An 18,516-nucleotide genomic window follows, 5' to 3' on the forward strand; every position below is an offset into this window, starting at 1 on the left:
CACCAGGTCAGTTGGAGACATCCCTATAATCCGCCTCCCCTCACTGAAAGTGTCCAGTCTGCTGCTCACGGGGCTGCTGCTGTACGACGTGTTCTGGGTGTTCTTCAGCTCGGACATCTTCACCACCAATGTCATGGTCAAGGTCGCCACCAGGTCAGTTGGAGACATCCCTATAATCCGCCTCCCCTCACTGAAAGTGTCCAGTCTGCTGCTCACGGGGCTGCTGCTGTACGACGTGTTCTGGGTGTTCTTCAGCTCGGACATCTTCACCACCAATGTCATGGTCAAGGTCGCCACCAGGTCAGTTGGAGACATCCCTATAATCCGCCTCCCCTCACTGAAAGTGTCCAGTCTGCTGCTCACGGGGCTGCTGCTGTACGACGTGTTCTGGGTGTTCTTCAGCTCGGACATCTTCACCACCAATGTCATGGTCAAGGTCGCCACCAGGTCAGTTGGAGACATCCCTATAATCCGCCTCCCCTCACTGAAAGTGTCCAGTCTGCTGCTCACGGGGCTGCTGCTGTACGACGTGTTCTGGGTGTTCTTCAGCTCGGACATCTTCACCACCAATGTCATGGTCAAGGTCGCCACCAGGTCAGTTGGAGACATCCCTATAATCCGCCTCCCCTCACTGAAAGTGTCCACCCTGCTGCTCACGGGGCTGCTGCTGTACGACGTGTTCTGGGTGTTCTTCAGCTCGGACATCTTCACCACCAATGTCATGGTCAAGGTCGCCACCAGGTCAGTTGGAGACATCCCTATAATCCGCCTCCCCTCACTGAAAGTGTCCACCCTGCTGCTCACGGGGCTGCTGCTGTACGACGTGTTCTGGGTGTTCTTCAGCTCGGACATCTTCACCACCAATGTCATGGTCAAGGTCGCCACCAGGTCAGTTGGAGACATCCCTATAATCCGCCTCCCCTCACTGAAAGTGTCCACCCTGCTGCTCACGGGGCTGCTGCTGTACGACGTGTTCTGGGTGTTCTTCAGCTCGGACATCTTCACCACCAATGTCATGGTCAAGGTCGCCACCAGGTCAGTTGGAGACATCCCTATAATCCGCCTCCCCTCACTGAAAGTGTCCACCCTGCTGCTCACGGGGCTGCTGCTGTACGACGTGTTCTGGGTGTTCTTCAGCTCGGACATCTTCACCACCAATGTCATGGTCAAGGTCGCCACCAGGTCAGTTGGAGACATCGCTTTAATCCGCCTCCCCTCACTGAAAGTGTCCAGTCTGCTGCTCACGGGGCTGCTGCTGTACGACGTGTTCTGGGTGTTCTTCAGCTCGGACATCTTCACCACCAATGTCATGGTCAAGGTCGCCACCAGGTCAGTTGGAGACATCGCTTTAATCCGCCTCCCCTCACTGAAAGTGTCCAGTCTGCTGCTCACGGGGCTGCTGCTGTACGACGTGTTCTGGGTGTTCTTCAGCTCGGACATCTTCACCACCAATGTCATGGTCAAGGTCGCCACCAGGTCAGTTGGAGACATCGCTTTAATCCGCCTCCCCTCACTGAAAGTGTCCAGTCTGCTGCTCACGGGGCTGCTGCTGTACGACGTGTTCTGGGTGTTCTTCAGCTCGTACATTTTCACCACCAATGTCATGGTCAAGGTCGCCACCAGGTCAGTTGGAGACATCCCTATAATCCGCCTCCCCTCACTGAAAGTGTCCACCCTGCTGCTCACGGGGCTGCTGCTGTACGACGTGTTCTGGGTGTTCTTCAGCTCGGACATCTTCACCACCAATGTCATGGTCAAGGTCGCCACCAGGTCAGTTGGAGACATCGCTTTAATCCGCCTCCCCTCACTGAAAGTGTCCAGTCTGCTGCTCACGGGGCTGCTGCTGTACGACGTGTTCTGGGTGTTCTTCAGCTCGGACATCTTCACCACCAATGTCATGGTCAAGGTCGCCACCAGGTCAGTTGGAGACATCGCTTTAATCCGCCTCCCCTCACTGAAAGTGTCCAGTCTGCTGCTCACGGGGCTGCTGCTGTACGACGTGTTCTGGGTGTTCTTCAGCTCGGACATCTTCACCACCAATGTCATGGTCAAGGTCGCCACCAGGTCAGTTGGAGACATCGCTTTAATCCGCCTCCCCTCACTGAAAGTGTCCAGTCTGCTGCTCACGGGGCTGCTGCTGTACGACGTGTTCTGGGTGTTCTTCAGCTCGGACATCTTCACCACCAATGTCATGGTCAAGGTCGCCACCAGGTCAGTTGGAGACATCCCTATAATCCGCCTCCCCTCACTGAAAGTGTCCACCCTGCTGCTCACGGGGCTGCTGCTGTACGACGTGTTCTGGGTGTTCTTCAGCTACATCTTCACCACCAATGTCATGGTCAAGGTCGCCACCAGGTCAGTTGAAGACGTCGCTTTATGCGCGCTTTTATTTGGAGAGTCCCCCTTGTGGCCGAAAATGAAAACTTGGTGGCTCTGATGACAGAGCTCTGGAGTATATCGATACTACCAGAGGCCGTGAGTTCAAGTCTCACCCAAGACAGTAATTTTTCCACTTTTAAATTTATTCTAAGCTTAAAATGAAAACTTAAAATTGTGCTAAAAAAACTTTGTGCTATTCCCTACTGATCACGTGTAGCAGGTTTCTAGCAGATTTGGTCTCCTCTGTGTTCTCAATAAATGATGTGTGTGTGTGTGTGTGTGTGCAGGCCGGCGGAGAACCCCATGAACGTGGTGGCGCGGCGCCTGCAGCTGGGCGGCGCCATGCGCGACGCGCCCAAGCTGTCGCTGCCCGCCAAGCTCGTGTTCCCCTCCATGCACCACCAGGGACACTTCTCCATGCTCGGTAAGGTCCGGTTTTCTCCTACGCTGACGCTGGTCGCGCGTAATATACAGTGAAATCTCGATAATCCGGCACTTCGATTGTCCGGTATACCCAGTAATCCGGCACTAAAATTGGGGTACAACAGTAAAATTTTCTTTGAATTTAGTATTTTAGTAAAATTTATTTCTACCACATGCTAAAATCGAAATGTATGTATGTATAAACTCTTTATTGTACAAAACACAAAACACAAATTTATGGCACAGGATAGGCAGTACAAAGGCGAACTTATCCCTTTAAGGGATTTCTTCCAGTTAACCTTTGAGTAGATGAGATTTGATGAAGAACGTAGACAAATATAGCACTGAGTACAATAGACTAGAGGAAAGTCAATAAAATTATAAAAGAGGGCGAAAATAAATAATATAAGATAAAAATTAGAAGTAACAATATTTCAAATATAAAGAATACCTACGTTATATATAATAAATATAAATATGCAGATTTGCTCTAATTCCAGTAATCCGGATCTTTTGTGTCAGCATTAGTGCCGGATTACTGAGATTGTACTGTACAATGTTCTATGAGACATGGCACACCATCGATAGATGGCTGCTTCCATATTTCCGCTGCTTCAGCTGTGCCGGGCCGCTATCCCACAGCCGTGGAGCGAGAGGCTGATCAGAGGGTCTACGGCGAACCACGTTCGACGTGTTACCTCCCTGTCACACTTACGTACGAATTTACAAGTGCGACAGAGAGGCAACATGTCGAACGTGGTTCGCGGTAGGCGCTCAGAGTAGTAGTGGCTCGCTACAGCGCATACGGTGCGTGTCGGATAGACTGCCATCTCGTAGTGGAAAAAGTTTTAAGCTACAAACTTGACATTGCCACTTCACGCCAGTAAAACTGGTCCTGCCCCGTATTATTTATATCTTTTAGCTATGTTGTCATAATACTCATAATTATACGCTAACATTAATTGTCAGGTCTGGGCGACATCGTGATGCCGGGTCTGCTGCTATGCTTCGTGCTCCGCTACGACGCGTACAAGAAGGCCACGCTCGTGTGCCAGATGGGGCAGGTGCCCGGACCCCGCTCCATGGTGAACCTTCTCTAAATACTTTACTAACCTACCGACTACATGGTACGAGTTTAAATTATCCTGGTCCTTCTTCCGCAGGACTTAAACTATTTCATTACCATATTTTCATCTTAATCAGATCAACGGTTTAGCCATGAAGAGTTTAACACATTCAGTGCCCAAAACCCAACTATCGGGTATTTTATGGGCCGGACAGTCGGAATCGTGGTACTAAAGTTCAACTTCAACTTCAACATTTATTCAGCAAATAGGCCACAAGGGCACTTTTACACGTCAACATTGAATTTACATACAAGCAAAATAATAATAATAATACATCAACAATTATTAAATACAACTACAACTACCAAATCAAACTAACGTAATACAATTACTTAGAGATGTATAAGGTCTCTTAATGTCGAATTACATAAAAAAACTATAATAATAATATTAAAATAAAAACAAAACAGATACATGGAAAAAAAAATTTAAACTTATTTAGAGGTGTAAATGTCTCTAAGTGTCAGAAGCTTTATATGACGAAATTTTTGTGGCCTGGCGCGGATGTCTTGTTTGGCTGGGTGGCAATGAATGTGTTAAGAGGTACACAGACAGACAGACAGACAGTAGTACATTTCAATGCAAATGTGGAAAGTGTGTCATTATTCCATAAATAGTCTTCGGTTAACATGCACGTATATTTCAATTATAGTCCCGAGATGTCTTTTATGAGCCGTAGGCGAATATCATATCACTACATAGTATAAAACAAAGTCGCTTCCTGCTGTCTGTCTGTGCCTATGTATGCTTAGATCTTTAAAACTACGCAAATAATTTGTTAACCCGTGCGAAGCTGGGGCAGGTTTCTAGCGATTGATAATTATAACCGATTCACATGTTTCCCAGCTCTCAGCATTTTTCATCACAGGGTTGTGGTAAATGTTCCAGGGTTCCCGGCTGACGTACTTCCACTGCTCGCTGCTCGGCTACTTCCTGGGGCTGCTGACGGCCACGGTGTCGGCCGAGGTGTTCAAGGCGGCGCAGCCCGCGCTGCTGTACCTCGTGCCCTTCACGCTGCTGCCGCTGCTCACCATGGCCTACGTGAAGGTAACCACCTCCGGGCTAGTCTACCCTGCTGCTGACGAGGTGTTCAAGGCCGCGCAGCCCGCGCTGCTGTACCTCGTGCCCTTCACGCTGCTGCCGCTGCTCACCATGGCCTACGTGAAGGTAACCACCTCCGGGCTAGTCTACCCTGCTGCTGACGAGGTGTTCAAGGCCGCGCAGCCCGCGCTGCTGTACCTCGTGCCCTTCACGCTGCTGCCGCTGCTCACCATGGCCTACGTGAAGGTAACCACCTCCGGGCTAGTCTACCCTGCTGCTGACGAGGTGTTCAAGGCCGCGCAGCCCGCGCTGCTGTACCTCGTGCCCTTCACGCTGCTGCCGCTGCTCACCATGGCCTACGTGAAGGTAACCACCTCCGGGCTAGTCTACCCTGCTGCTGACGAGGTGTTCAAGGCCGCGCAGCCCGCGCTGCTGTACCTCGTGCCCTTCACGCTGCTGCCGCTGCTCACCATGGCCTACGTGAAGGTAACCACCTCCGGGCTAGTCTACCCTGCTGCTGACGAGGTGTTCAAGGCCGCGCAGCCCGCGCTGCTGTACCTCGTGCCCTTCACGCTGCTGCCGCTGCTCACCATGGCCTACGTGAAGGTAACCACCTCCGGGCTAGTCTACCCTGCTGCTGACGAGGTGTTCAAGGCCGCGCAGCCCGCGCTGCTGTACCTCGTGCCCTTCACGCTGCTGCCGCTGCTCACCATGGCCTACGTGAAGGTAACCACCTCCGGGCTAGTCTACCCTGCTGCTGACGAGGTGTTCAAGGCCGCGCAGCCCGCGCTGCTGTACCTCGTGCCCTTCACGCTGCTGCCGCTGCTCACCATGGCCTACGTGAAGGTAACCACCTCCGGGCTAGTCTACCCTGCTGCTGACGAGGTGTTCAAGGCCGCGCAGCCCGCGCTGCTGTACCTCGTGCCCTTCACGCTGCTGCCGCTGCTCACCATGGCCTACGTGAAGGTAACCACCTCCGGGCTAGTCTACCCTGCTGCTGACGAGGTGTTCAAGGCCGCGCAGCCCGCGCTGCTGTACCTCGTGCCCTTCACGCTGCTGCCGCTGCTCACCATGGCCTACGTGAAGGTAACCACCTCCGGGCTAGTCTACCCTGCTGCTGACGAGGTGTTCAAGGCCGCGCAGCCCGCGCTGCTGTACCTCGTGCCCTTCACGCTGCTGCCGCTGCTCACCATGGCCTACGTGAAGGTAACCACCTCCGGGCTAGTCTACCCTGCTGCTGACGAGGTGTTCAAGGCCGCGCAGCCCGCGCTGCTGTACCTCGTGCCCTTCACGCTGCTGCCGCTGCTCACCATGGCCTACGTGAAGGTAACCACCTCCGGGCTAGTCTACCCTGCTGCTGACGAGGTGTTCAAGGCCGCGCAGCCCGCGCTGCTGTACCTCGTGCCCTTCACGCTGCTGCCGCTGCTCACCATGGCCTACGTGAAGGTAACCACCTCCGGGCTAGTCTACCCTGCTGCTGACGAGGTGTTCAAGGCCGCGCAGCCCGCGCTGCTGTACCTCGTGCCCTTCACGCTGCTGCCGCTGCTCACCATGGCCTACGTGAAGGTAACCACCTCCGGGCTAGTCTACCCTGCTGCTGACGAGGTGTTCAAGGCCGCGCAGCCCGCGCTGCTGTACCTCGTGCCCTTCACGCTGCTGCCGCTGCTCACCATGGCCTACGTGAAGGTAACCACCTCCGGGCTAGTCTACCCTGCTGCTGACGAGGTGTTCAAGGCCGCGCAGCCCGCGCTGCTGTACCTCGTGCCCTTCACGCTGCTGCCGCTGCTCACCATGGCCTACGTGAAGGTAACCACCTCCGGGCTAGTCTACCCTGCTGCTGACGAGGTGTTCAAGGCCGCGCAGCCCGCGCTGCTGTACCTAGTGCCCTTGACTACGCGCTACGCGACACCAGATAGCACTATCTTATAAATAGTAATCCACAGATAGTAATCCAGACTCGTGTCACTTCCCTAGTATTTTGTACTCCATGGTTAGATTAGTTTATAATCTTCCTACCGTCAGTTTATACGGCTCGGCCACGACATTGAGCGACTTGCGACGGCGGCAGCGATAACCAAAGGTTAGAGCGAGACAGCGATCGGACCTTACGTTCCCACCTATAGTTGTCGCTGCCGCCGTCGCGTAATGTCGTGTACGAGCCGATAATTTAACTAGCGAAATTGTAAACTGACGACTTTACAATTTTACGGTGACATATACAAACGATTTGTAACACGTGTGTACTATTCGCAGGGCGATCTCCGGAGAATGTGGAGCGAGCCGTTCATCGCGCCCACCGGCAAGGGCGGCGCCGACTTCGACGTGTGACTGCCTCGCCGCCGCCCAGGCGGGTAGGACTCCACCTCACACACCTCCGCTAACGGGTACCTCCCATTCATGAACACTCTCGCTTAACTAAGAAAAAAATACATAGAGTGCTCACTCCATACATCAGTTCAGACTATTAATTTCAGTGTCTACATCTAGCATCGAGTAACGGAACTATCAGTACTGCTACTTGACAATAGATGTAGCACCGACCGGAAAGTCTTATCTCAACGGCATAAGACTTTCCGGTCGGTGCTACATCTATTGTCAACTAGCAGTACTGATAGTTCCGCTACTCGATGCTAGATGCTAATAGTCTTTTTGGCACTTAAACTGATATATGGAGTGAGCACTCTATGTATTTTTTTCTCTATGACTATACAGATGCGTGCAGAGCCCGTACCATGAGTCACTGACAGTGTCAAAACTGACATATACGCTATCGAGAACGTATTTACTTTCTATACATCTCGTTCGCCCTAATATGCGAGTACGAGCGAGATGTACCGAAAGTAAATTACGTTCTCGATGGCGCTTCTGTCAGTGCCAAACTGATGGTAGCCGTACAGATGTACTGCTTCTCGCATCCACGTGTTATTGTAATCGCCGCACGCCCCGCTCGAGCGTCCACTCAGTTCGTACACGGGCCCATTTAGACGGCGCGCGAACTCGTATACGATTTTAGTTACATTGCGGACCATTGAGGTTACGTCAATTCAGCCGACCGATCAAAAGACGCAATGTAATGGAACTCGCATGCGAGTTCTCGCACCGTCTAAATGAGCCCTAACGAATATAGTATCCGGTGGCTTGGTCTCCGTTATATTTTAGTCACCCTGTATTTGTATTACGACCGTAATATTTGTTTTCTAATTGGTACGGTGGTATAACGTGCTCGATGTGATACTACGATGTACTTCTAGAATCCTGAGCATAGCGAGGGATTTAAGTGACACCACCTTTGATTAAAGTTATAATAAATACTGTAAAAACACCTGTAAAAATGTACTGTTAAAGCGAGAACCAAGTTTCATGTTAACTGGCTTGCCAATGGAAAGGTAACCTAAATTTTATCTAATTATAATAAGTTTATGGTTTACGCAAGATTTGCTCTGATTAAGGTCTAGTGTCAGAACACTAGACCTTAATCAGAGCTTAAGTCAGAACTTGTGTGGTCAAGCCGCATTTGAGCAGCTCTTATTTTTTAAGGCTTTCGATCAATAAAGGACACTAACCGTACTTTTGTATATAGCTCGTGTTGCGGGCTAGGGAATCAGACGGACAAGTGTCATCATATTATCTATGTTGATAGGTAGCCAAGATTATTTTACAATGACTATTTGTTTCTTTTAATTTCCAAAAAGCTATAAAAAATATAATGATATTTCTAGGTGAAATATATGAGAGGTAGCTAATAATTTATTTGAATGTTAAGGTGTAAAGAATTTTAGCGATAACCAAGCAAAAATCATTCCACCACATGTTTTATGTAACAAGTGTAACAACCATAGACTAGGAATCCTCTAGGCGGAATTTAGAGCAATTATTTCATGAAACCGATGCTGCCAAAAATACTGGGGTGCGGGGGACGAGGTGAGCGAGTCCCGTGCCGTGATTGGTCCGTTCAGACACGGACGTCACACAATGACACTTTGACTCGAAAATGGAGTAAAAGTACCGTATATTTGTGGCAGAGGGGGTAGCGCTACTATGCTCAGCCTGGAGGATGTCTTGTCTGTGGTAACAACCTATGTTCTAGCTTCAATTGGTACATTTGGTACCAATACTAAGTAAAACAAAACCTTCCATTTCTCTCAATCACTAGTGTACTTGTACTCTCAAGTACTAGTGCACTAGTGGTATAAATTAGGTGGTATAACTTCCCTCTCGCCTCTCGAGCTGTACTGCTCTCGGCTATATGAAGTGAATTGAAGCGTTAACGTAAAGACATATTATAAGGTGTATGATAGGCTAGATGATACGCTTTTTTTCTAATTAATAAATAATTTTAGTCGAAGGGAAGTTACAGCACAGGGTAACTTTTAACACCTCTTGTAAAGTATGCTAAGGAACAAGACCAGTGCGTTTTATTCGGTATTAAGTTTAATTTCATTATTGTATTATATTCTTCACTAATTTAATCATTTCAGTGGCATCTAATACACAAGTGGCAAGCTACTTGAGCCGCCTACTTTGGAAGTTTAATTGTGAAATTGGCGTTTAATAAGATAAACGAAGTTGTCAATGTTAATTTTCGAATATACTTAAATGTAGAAATGTATGAGCGTAATTGAGCTCGTCAAAAGTATATTTTGTTGAACAGTGTCGTTACTTTCCTACATATTTCATATGTCATGAACAATCAATTACTTCCCAGTATTTTATATGTATTATATTCAGAGCCCTTCAATTATATGCGCAACTACATATAACTGATGTAAGAATATGCCAACATTACGCTTACTGTAAGGAACAAATCACATGTCTCATTTCAACCTTTTTTTTTTTTTCATTTTCATTCACATTTCATCTGAACTTAGTGTACAACGATATTATGACATCACAATACTCAAGGAGAAGCATTTTTGCAGGGTTTTGTAATCGCCTTTTTAAACTGTAATGTCACAAGCTACATGCAATGCATCTATATTATTAGGTCGGCAACCCTCGTGGGCGAGGGATGTTTAAAGCCAAGCGTGCCAAAATAATACGAAGAAAAAGAACGCCAAATAACTTGCCCTGGGGGTTGTCATATGTACTCAGTTTAAGTAAAATTGATTGCACGTATAGGCATAGAAAAATATAGTAAGACAAGAGTGCTCACTCCATACATCAGGACTATTAATTTCAGTGTCTACATCTAGCATCGAATAGCGGAACTATCAGTACTGAATCTTATAGATGTAGCACCGACCGACCGGAAAGTTTTATGCTATTTAATACCAAAACTGATGTATGGAGTGACCAATCTATGTATTTTTTTCTCTATGGTATAGGCAAAGATCTCTCTAAGAATCTCTTTAAGCTACTGTGGATTTGATATATTTTGATACGTGTCACAAATGAGTTGGTTGGGATCTTTAAACTGTTGTATGTCAAAGCATACGGTTTTTTTTGCTGATGGTAACTTAGTCATTTTGAAACCGCCAAATCATCATTTTGGTTATATCAATGATCAAACTATGTTGTCACTGCCTTAGACTGATGTTTTCAATAAAGATTTAGAATTTCTATATGTTATGGGAGTTAGTTGGATGTAGGTGTAAGCTATGTCTAATGTTGTTATTATTCACACAACTGTATTGTTGTTGTAAATTATTTGATTGAATTTAATGAATGATGTTATGTAAGACACTACATCATAAGATTCATATTATGATAATTAATTATATACTTGGTATGTGTGATTTGATTTTTGATTTACTTTGAATAAATGTTTTTAGTAGTTATTGATAAAGGATAATAATAAGTTTACAATGTGGAGATATACATTAAACAGTATTTTTCTGATTATGACGAAAAGTGATATAATTTATTGAGGCTTACAACTATGTATGGAATATGAATTTGAAAAGCATCAATTTATCTGTTTGTATTGTACGAATATTAGTGTTTATGATAAACTAAACCTATCCTAATAAAGTGTTTCTACGGAATGTTTAAAAGTAACATGTTTTGTCTATTTTAAGGGTGATCATTACTTATTTTGGTGCATTTAGATTTTATTGTGTAAAGTACCTATCATTCAGAGTTTTCATTGATGTACATACAAACATATATACTTAATAAAAGATTGATGTTGTATCAAGTATCACATCTTGTCTTGTCAAAGATTGCACTACTGATGTAAATATCGCCCAAATTAACATTCAGTATCCACAAAATTGGGAAAAAGCATTTAGTATTTTTATTATATAAGTACTGTGAAATAATACTGACAGAATACCTAATAAAAATATTAGATGGAAGTAGAAAAGTATTTTATTTAAAAACCCTTATCAAAATACAGTTGGAAATATTCCCAATTACAAGTGTCTTATCATTTTGCAATCAAAGCACTACAATGCATTGACATTTAGTTTTGATAATATTTCGTAATCTAGTAACTGAACACATTCACTGTCCAGTGCCCCGCATATGGGTCACAGCAAGCCTCTATTAAAAGGCCGTAAGGTTGACAGTTGGGACAGTGAATGTGTTAAATTTTGTTGTTATGTGTTCTTGGGTTGGTGAAGACAGCACCATTCAATAAAACAAATCATATGAAATTTCTATTTATTTGCCTCAACTTCTTTATTAGTGTCCCGTTTTTGGACGAACCTCAGCTGCTTCTTACGCATCCTCTTCAGTTTGGCAGAGTTAGTGATGACCTGAACAACCTCAGCCTTTGCCTTGTTCTCGGCCGAACGCTTGATATTCTCTCTTCTCCTTTCTTTTCTCGTTTGTTCTTTTTGTTTCAATTCTTCTAAAACTTGCCGGGATAATTCTTTAGTCCTCTTTAGCTCTAGCCTTAGGGCAGTTTTCTTTTTAAAATCTTGCGTAAGCCCTTTTGTCTTATTCACTGTTGCAAACCTGAAAGGATACATATGGGTTATTTTATTTAGGTAACTAGTAGAGGAAAGATTATAAAAATATACTAGATTATACACTGTGTTTTTTTTATTTCCGTTAATTTCAAGGGTGCATTCCTGAGCTTAAATCAAGTAACTTTCTCAAAGACACCGATATTCTAATTAACTCCATTTCGGAGATAATCAATAATTTTTTTTTTCTTATAAGGCCTCTACAAGCGTGTACACTTGCCTTAGGGCTGGTTTACATATTGATTAGTGTTTAGAATGAGTTCATACATTTGCTACTAAACTTAAGTACAATCTCGGTCGATCGATGTTCGAAATGACATTGATATGTCACAGATTTCAGTTGTTTGGTTGAGTTAAACGTAAAACCCGTGTCACAACAACGCTATATGCTTTGAAAATTAACTATGCCATTTAGTTCTCTTAAACGTACTTAACCATACCCCGAAGTTAACGGAATTCAATAAAAACACGGTGTATAATAAAGTGCAGGATATTTTACCTTTCTTTTTGCGTTTTCCAAAAGCGCCCCGATTTAGGACGACCCCTTATAGTGTCTGGGTTTTGTGTCTTCTCTTTATTTGACGAAGACTTAGAAGTTTGAGTTTCAACTGTATCTTCAAGTTCCTTTTCTTGATTTTGTTTTAAACTGTTTACTATAGAGAGGACTTGGTCCTCTACAGGTTGTGCCATTTTCAACACTGAGTACACTTACACAGGTAAGAATACAATAAATAGCAACTGTAATTCAATTTATTCAATGAACTCACGAGAAATAAACGTGAAATAAACACACGTGTAGGTAGTGTAAATGTTATGTCACTGACACTCTTGACAGTGGTTAGGAGTGTTAGTGTCGCTGTTTTAGACGCCTATATTCTAATGTTGGCTAACCTGATTGTACTCTCATTTGGAAACATTGGGGAACGTTCAAATACTGTATTGTAATCTATTTTGAAAATAATCACAAATGATTCATATCTGTCAGTTCTCTGTGTGTGACTAAATTTTGATTTTTGATAAATTTGTGATTTCAGTTTAGATTTTACAGGAAGTTTGGTCAATAGTGTGTTCACGAATTTCTGAAACGCTGTGAAATCCACCTTAAGAATTAAAACGAGAAGGTGTAGTTTTTAGTGGACGATTCACACAAGGAAAACCACGAAACTGTAAAAAATGCCTGTATGTCGTGTTAAGATTATAGTAAATTTGCTATTTCAAGTGTGCTATTACAAGTTTACAGTGCCCTTTGCTTGCAGGCGTATCATTCAACGTTAACGGACTACACTCAGTCGATCGGCAACCTGGCGTTGCTGCCGCTACGCACGGCCAACCGGGGACCCGCCCCGAACAACGCCAAGTTGGAACTAGACATTATCGATGAAGCACTTAATTATTTTAAAGCTAATGTGTTTTTTAGGTTCTATGAAATTAAGGTAACATAAGCAAAATTCTTATTATAAAATTAGTTGAAATGTATCTAATATTATAATACTACTCCTCTATCACCCCAAAAGTGAAGTGACTTTTCAGCACCAATATTGGGTCAGTTTACCTTATCTGGCCAAAGAACAGTTTGTTCATATAAAAAATGTTTATAAATGCCATAAGTGTGTTAAATTGCCATAACAAATAATTAACCTCAATGAATACTTATGGTAGTCTTTTTTCAGTCTGACGCAGACAGAGTGCTCATCTACCTGACCCTGTACGTCTCTGAGTGCCTGAAGCGGCTCCAGAAGTGCTCCAACAAGAACCAGGGCCAGCAGGAGATGTACATGCTGGCCATATCCAAGTTTGACATCCCTGGCGAGGCAGGATTCCCGCTCAACTCTGTGTATGCCAAGCCCTCTACTCCTCAAGAAGGTGGTGGGTGATAAATAGTTTTTCCAAAAATTTTTTCTCTTACAACTTACAAACATTCCTAAACATGTTTGGGTTTTGTTGAAAAATATTCTGCTATTTATTGTTGCTCTAACTGACACCATTGTTAAGGAAATATAATATGGCACAGGAAAATATATAATGTGCAACTGGTTCCTTTTGGGAATATGTGGTGAATTATAATTGTAAATATTTAACCAGGAATTACGGGTATAATTATTATTAGCAAACTTCACTTTACTTTTTTTCGACTTCCTATAAGTATGTTGGGGTTAAAGACACAGTTTTTTCCACTTTGGGCAGTTTGAGTCACCTGAATAATGTGTCCATAAAACTATAGAGTGAGAAAATGTATAAATGTGGTTTTTTTTTACAGATTTGATGCGACAGTATTTACAGCAACTGAGACATGAGACTGGTGCTAGAGTCTGTGAAAAGGTAATTTTTTATTTATTGAAGCCATCACTACTGAGAGTTGCAACTTCCAAGTGTACACAGACAATGGTATCTGCTTCAGGGGAAAGTTACTATTTTTCGGCCTCGCGTTGTCCCGGCATTTTGCCACGGCCCATGGGAGCCTGGGGTCCGCTTGGCAACTAATCCCAGTTATTGGCGTGGGCACTAGTTTTTACGAAAGCGACTGCCATCTGATCTGACCTTCCAACCCAGAGGGTAAACTAGGCCCGTATTGGGACTAGTCCGGTTTCCTCACGATGTTTTCCTTCACCGAAAAGCGACTGGTGAAATATCAAATGATATTTCGTACATAAGTTCCGAAAAGCTCATTGGTACGAGCCGGGGTTTGAACCCGCGACCTCCGGATTGCAAGTCGCACGCTCTTACCGAAAGTTACTATTATGGTTAAAAAAAAAATACGAGATCTAACTATATATCTGATTCTCTATCTATCTATTGAACAATCATAATATATCTGAATCCCTATGGTCCAGTATGGCAACTTTTTAAGAATATAGCTAAAGAACGGTCTGTCGGCTTTTTGGTCACTTTGTTAGGACTTTTTAAGCCCAGCCTGTCTTTTGAGATTTAGAGCTTTTTTTTGTAGTTTAAATTTTTTATTTAACATTAAGATTTAAGTAACAATGGTGAGATATTTATAATTCTATAAAATAAAAACTATTCAACTGACTAGGTACATAGAGTACATAGTTGACATAAAACTGATACCTATGTACTATTGTTCCAGGTGTTTGCCACAGAGGACGGAAAGCCCAGCAAATGGTGGCTCTGCTTTGCCAAGAGGAAATTCATGGACAAGTCCCTCTCCGGGCCCGGACAGTAAAACAGGATGCAAAACATTTATGTACTCACTTTATATTTATATTATAAGCATTTATTTTACTTATCATGATTCTTACACATTAAATATCCTTTAAAGAATTTTATTGTTTCATCATAAGAGTATTATAGCAATAAAATACTGAAAATAGTTGGCATTTGATTTGAGCGTGTAATAAATAATACCTAACTTGTATATTTTATGTAAAATTTACAAATGTATGGCATTCATTCAGTCAACTTTAGATTTATTGTGCAAATGATTTTTAAATAGTAAACAACTTTTAAAAACTAAGTTGTCTCTAAAATAAGTTAATACATTTTCTCATGAAGGAGCATATCAAATTATGACGTCATGGACTTCACCATATTTCTATGACTATTGTTTTGAGGTAGGATAGTTCAAAGGCCATACTCTTTGATGAGCTGCCCAGCTATAACGAGCCTCTGTATTTCAGATGTTCCTTCGTATATTTCGGTAATTCTGGCATCTCTGTAATGTCGCTCTGCGGGCATATCTGATACATATCCCATGCCACCAAGGATCTGAAACAATATAAGTATTTTTAAATCATTGTGTACCAATCATTAATAAAATGAGTCCTGCGACGAGTCGGGAATTGAAATGGTTGCGCCTAGGGTTTGCACGATGGATCCGAAATGTATGGGAATATCCGCAGATCCGGATAATTTCATACATTTCGGATCCGGATTGCAAACCCTAGTTGCGCCTATAGCAATAGCCTATTTCAATACACAACTCATCCTAAGTTTGTAAACTTTGCCGCCATAAAGGTATGCTTAGATCTGGCAAATGTGCCGCTGCTAATATGAGCTAGAGTCCATAGCTACCGTTTCATAGTATGATGTGCAAAGCTTGAGCGGATCATGAACGCGCTAGCAACGCATTCTCATTCAGGCCGGTTGTCAACTGGGTACGGGACCGAGCTACATTTTTTTGTCATATTGTGTACCTGGATGCACTGATGCGCCAAGAATGTCGCAGCCTCCGATGCCGCAAGTTTAGCCATGGCGGCCTCCTTAGTGAACGGCATCTTGTTGTCCTTCAGCCACGCCGCGCGCCACGTAAGCAGCCTCGCGGACTCGAGCTGGACCGCCATGTCGGACAGCTTGCTTTGGATGGCTTGCAGCTTCATTATAGGCTTGCCGAATGCCATGCGTTTTGATGCGTATTCTATGGCCACGTCTAGGGAGGCCTGAAAATAATGAATAATTTATTTCTTTTATTAAAAGCTTAAAAGCCCCGTCTCCATATCGAGCAGCCGCGCGAGCCAATGTTCGATAGCTTGCCGCGCGATATGGAGACAGGGCTTTACAGGCTAGTCAGGTATATAAAGCTATTTATTGATTTGTGATAACATTTTTATCTTAATTATTGTCATTCCTAAGTTGAGTAATTTATTAAATAAGTAGAGTCAGACAGACCAAGATAACTCAGCAGCGATTTTTATACCACAGACGTGCAAGTGTTATTTAAACATTATAATTTCATAAAACTTTTACATTTAAAATAATACTTGTATGTATATCTGAGCTATAAAAATCGCTGCAGAATTATCTTGATCTGACTATACCAATATACAATCGGAAAATAAATATATGTTAATAAAAAATTTACCTGAGCTATGCCTAAAGCCTGGGAAGCAATACCAATCCTCCCAGCATCCAAAGTCATCATGGCAATCTTGAATCCCATACCCGGCTTGCCCAATATATTCTCCTTCGGGATCGCACAGTCCTCAAATATTAAAGAGCAGGTTGATGACCCCCGGATACCTAACTTGTCTTCCTTCTTCCCTAAATCTAAGCCCTTGGTAGGCTTTGGTACTAAAAATGCGGAGATCCCCTTGTGTTTTAGACTCTTGTCTGTGGTAGCGAACACAACTGAGGCTTTGCTCTCGTATCCATTGGTTATCCAGCATTTGGTTCCGTTTAAGACCCATTTGTCTCCACCATCTTTGGCCATTGTTGATGCTGCACCAGCATCAGAGCCATTTCCTGGCTCTGATAGAGCAAAACAGCCTACAGGGTCACCTAGATAAAAAAAAAGAAATAAAAAATAAAATATCCCATTGTAAAGCAGGGATGTTACGGAGCTCCGTTTCCGTTAAGTCGGAACTTCCGTTTGGTATTACACATCCGTTTCTGTTCCGGTTCCGTTACTTTTGAAACGGAAGTTATATCGGATGTCAATGCTTAGTGCGGCAGCGGGACATGAGCGGTGTACATCAAAAACAAACAGATTTATACCAGTCATTCGCTCATAGTCCCGCTTGCCACGTGCTGCAGTAATTAGATGTTCTGGTTTATCCGTGTTTTTGAATTTAAAGTACGTATTCGTATGTGTTGTGTTGTGTAATGTATACCTACTGATAGTACTGACTCAGGCTCCGGTTCTGGTTCCGGTTCCGATTCCGTTTCTGGTTCCGATAAACTAAATTTAAAACATCTGGTTCCGCTTTCGGTTCCGATAAAACCACATCCGTTACATCCCTGTTGTAGTCATTAAATGTGGATAATGAAAGTATCATTTACCAGTGCAGAATGGGGTTACAAACTCCTGCTTCTGCTTGTCATTGCCAAAGTGCAACACGGGCCCCAGATATAAGGAATTATTGACCGACATGATGACGCCCGCCGACGCACACCCTCGGGATATCTCTTCCAGCGCTATAGCATACGCCAGGTAGTCCAACCCTGCCCCACCAAGCTCTTCAGGCGTTGCAATGGCCATGAGACCTAAGTCACCCATCTTCTTGATTGCATCCCCAGGGTACAAATGCTCCCGATCATATTTAGCTGCGTTGGGTTTAAGTTCCCCCTCCGCAAAGTCCCGGCACGTCTTCTGGAGCATTTGGTATGTGTCGGACAGAGCTGACAGTGAAGCTATGCATCTTGAATTACGGATAGGAGCTGCAAATTAAAACTAGGATTACATAAAAACAATATTTATGACCACGAAATACTACGAGCATTAAATTGTTTTTAGTACCACTACGAGGGTAGCATAACTTTGGTAACTTACCTAATGCCGGAACAGATTTAGCCAGAACACTCAACATGATCACTAATTAATAAAATTAAATGCTACGTAATTTAACTAAAAGTTAACGAAAACAAAACAATGATAAAAAGCACTTTGAACTCTTCAAAGCTGTCAATCGAAAGTATTAAGTAGAGTCCAGACGAGCTGGGCAAATCGACCGATTTGATCAGGAAAATAATTGGCGCCAATCTCATCTAGCGTCCACACGTACACAATTTAATCACTAATTTGCATTCCATAGAAACTAACTTCGAAAATTGGCATTTTTGTGTCCGCACCTGCTGATTTGATCGGGGAATTGGCGTTTGCGTCCGCACGGCCTGATTCGATCGGACAATTTCATCATTGGCGAAAAATTGTCTCGTCTGGACTCCACTTTAAATTCGATTGA

General features: G+C 43.9%; 4 protein-coding genes across 4 annotated transcripts in view; 2 read left to right on the forward strand and 2 right to left on the reverse strand.

Annotated features, from left to right (window-relative positions):
- The window catches only part of LOC134657008 (signal peptide peptidase-like 3), a 29,222-nt gene extending 21,844 nt beyond the window's left edge, over positions 1-7,378 (forward strand). Inside the window, exons 7-10 of the mRNA XM_063512576.1 lie at positions 2,667-2,803; positions 3,772-3,887; positions 4,818-4,976; positions 7,224-7,378. Coding sequence (XP_063368646.1) covers positions 2,667-2,803; positions 3,772-3,887; positions 4,818-4,976; positions 7,224-7,298 — 487 coding nt within the window. The 3' untranslated portion in view covers positions 7,299-7,378. The remainder of the gene's footprint in view (positions 1-2,666; positions 2,804-3,771; positions 3,888-4,817; positions 4,977-7,223) is intronic.
- Positions 7,379-11,559: 4,181 nt separating this feature from the next.
- On the reverse strand, positions 11,560-12,672 carry LOC134656970 (coiled-coil domain-containing protein 86). The gene is made up of 2 exons (XM_063512535.1): positions 12,381-12,672; positions 11,560-11,870 (listed from the first exon to the last, which is right to left on the reverse strand). The coding sequence occupies exons 1-2, from the start codon at positions 12,569-12,571 to the stop codon at positions 11,570-11,572; spliced, it is 492 nt and encodes a 163-aa protein (XP_063368605.1). The 5' UTR covers positions 12,572-12,672; the 3' UTR covers positions 11,560-11,569.
- Positions 12,673-12,919: 247 nt separating this feature from the next.
- On the forward strand, positions 12,920-15,126 carry LOC134656965 (actin-related protein 2/3 complex subunit 3). The gene is made up of 5 exons (XM_063512528.1): positions 12,920-13,060; positions 13,138-13,314; positions 13,552-13,747; positions 14,139-14,200; positions 14,967-15,126. The coding sequence occupies exons 1-5, from the start codon at positions 13,055-13,057 to the stop codon at positions 15,060-15,062; spliced, it is 537 nt and encodes a 178-aa protein (XP_063368598.1). The 5' UTR covers positions 12,920-13,054; the 3' UTR covers positions 15,063-15,126.
- A 282-nt stretch (positions 15,127-15,408) lies between these two features.
- Positions 15,409-18,245, reverse strand: LOC134657041 (short-chain specific acyl-CoA dehydrogenase, mitochondrial). The gene is made up of 5 exons (XM_063512594.1): positions 18,105-18,245; positions 17,615-17,992; positions 16,698-17,113; positions 16,033-16,275; positions 15,409-15,604 (listed from the first exon to the last, which is right to left on the reverse strand). The coding sequence occupies exons 1-5, from the start codon at positions 18,139-18,141 to the stop codon at positions 15,461-15,463; spliced, it is 1,218 nt and encodes a 405-aa protein (XP_063368664.1). The 5' UTR covers positions 18,142-18,245; the 3' UTR covers positions 15,409-15,460.
- Positions 18,246-18,516: the final 271 nt, after the last annotated feature.

Source organism: Cydia amplana, chromosome 19 (genome assembly GCF_948474715.1).
Source record: "Cydia amplana chromosome 19, ilCydAmpl1.1, whole genome shotgun sequence".
Taxonomy (NCBI): domain Eukaryota; kingdom Metazoa; phylum Arthropoda; class Insecta; order Lepidoptera; family Tortricidae; genus Cydia; species Cydia amplana.

Excerpts from the sequence above, each read along its gene's own strand:
- LOC134656965 (XM_063512528.1), top strand. Across the intron at positions 13,748-14,138 it reads CTCTACTCCTCAAGAAGGTG|ATTTGATGCGACAGTATTTA; the intron begins GTGGGTGATAAA and ends TTTTTTTTACAG. Across the intron at positions 14,201-14,966 it reads GTGCTAGAGTCTGTGAAAAG|GTGTTTGCCACAGAGGACGG; the intron begins GTAATTTTTTAT and ends CTATTGTTCCAG.
- LOC134656970 (XM_063512535.1), bottom strand. The coding sequence starts at position 12,571 with ATGGCACAACCTGTAGAGGACCAAGTCCTCTCTATAGTAAACAGTTTA. Across the intron at positions 11,871-12,380 it reads TGGAAAACGCAAAAAGAAAG|GTTTGCAACAGTGAATAAGA; the intron begins GTAAAATATCCT and ends GTATCCTTTCAG.
- LOC134657041 (XM_063512594.1), bottom strand. The coding sequence starts at position 18,141 with ATGTTGAGTGTTCTGGCTAAATCTGTTCCGGCATTAG. Across the intron at positions 17,993-18,104 it reads TAAATCTGTTCCGGCATTAG|CTCCTATCCGTAATTCAAGA; the intron begins GTAAGTTACCAA and ends TTTAATTTGCAG. Across the intron at positions 17,114-17,614 it reads TGTAACCCCATTCTGCACTG|GTGACCCTGTAGGCTGTTTT; the intron begins GTAAATGATACT and ends TTTTTTATCTAG.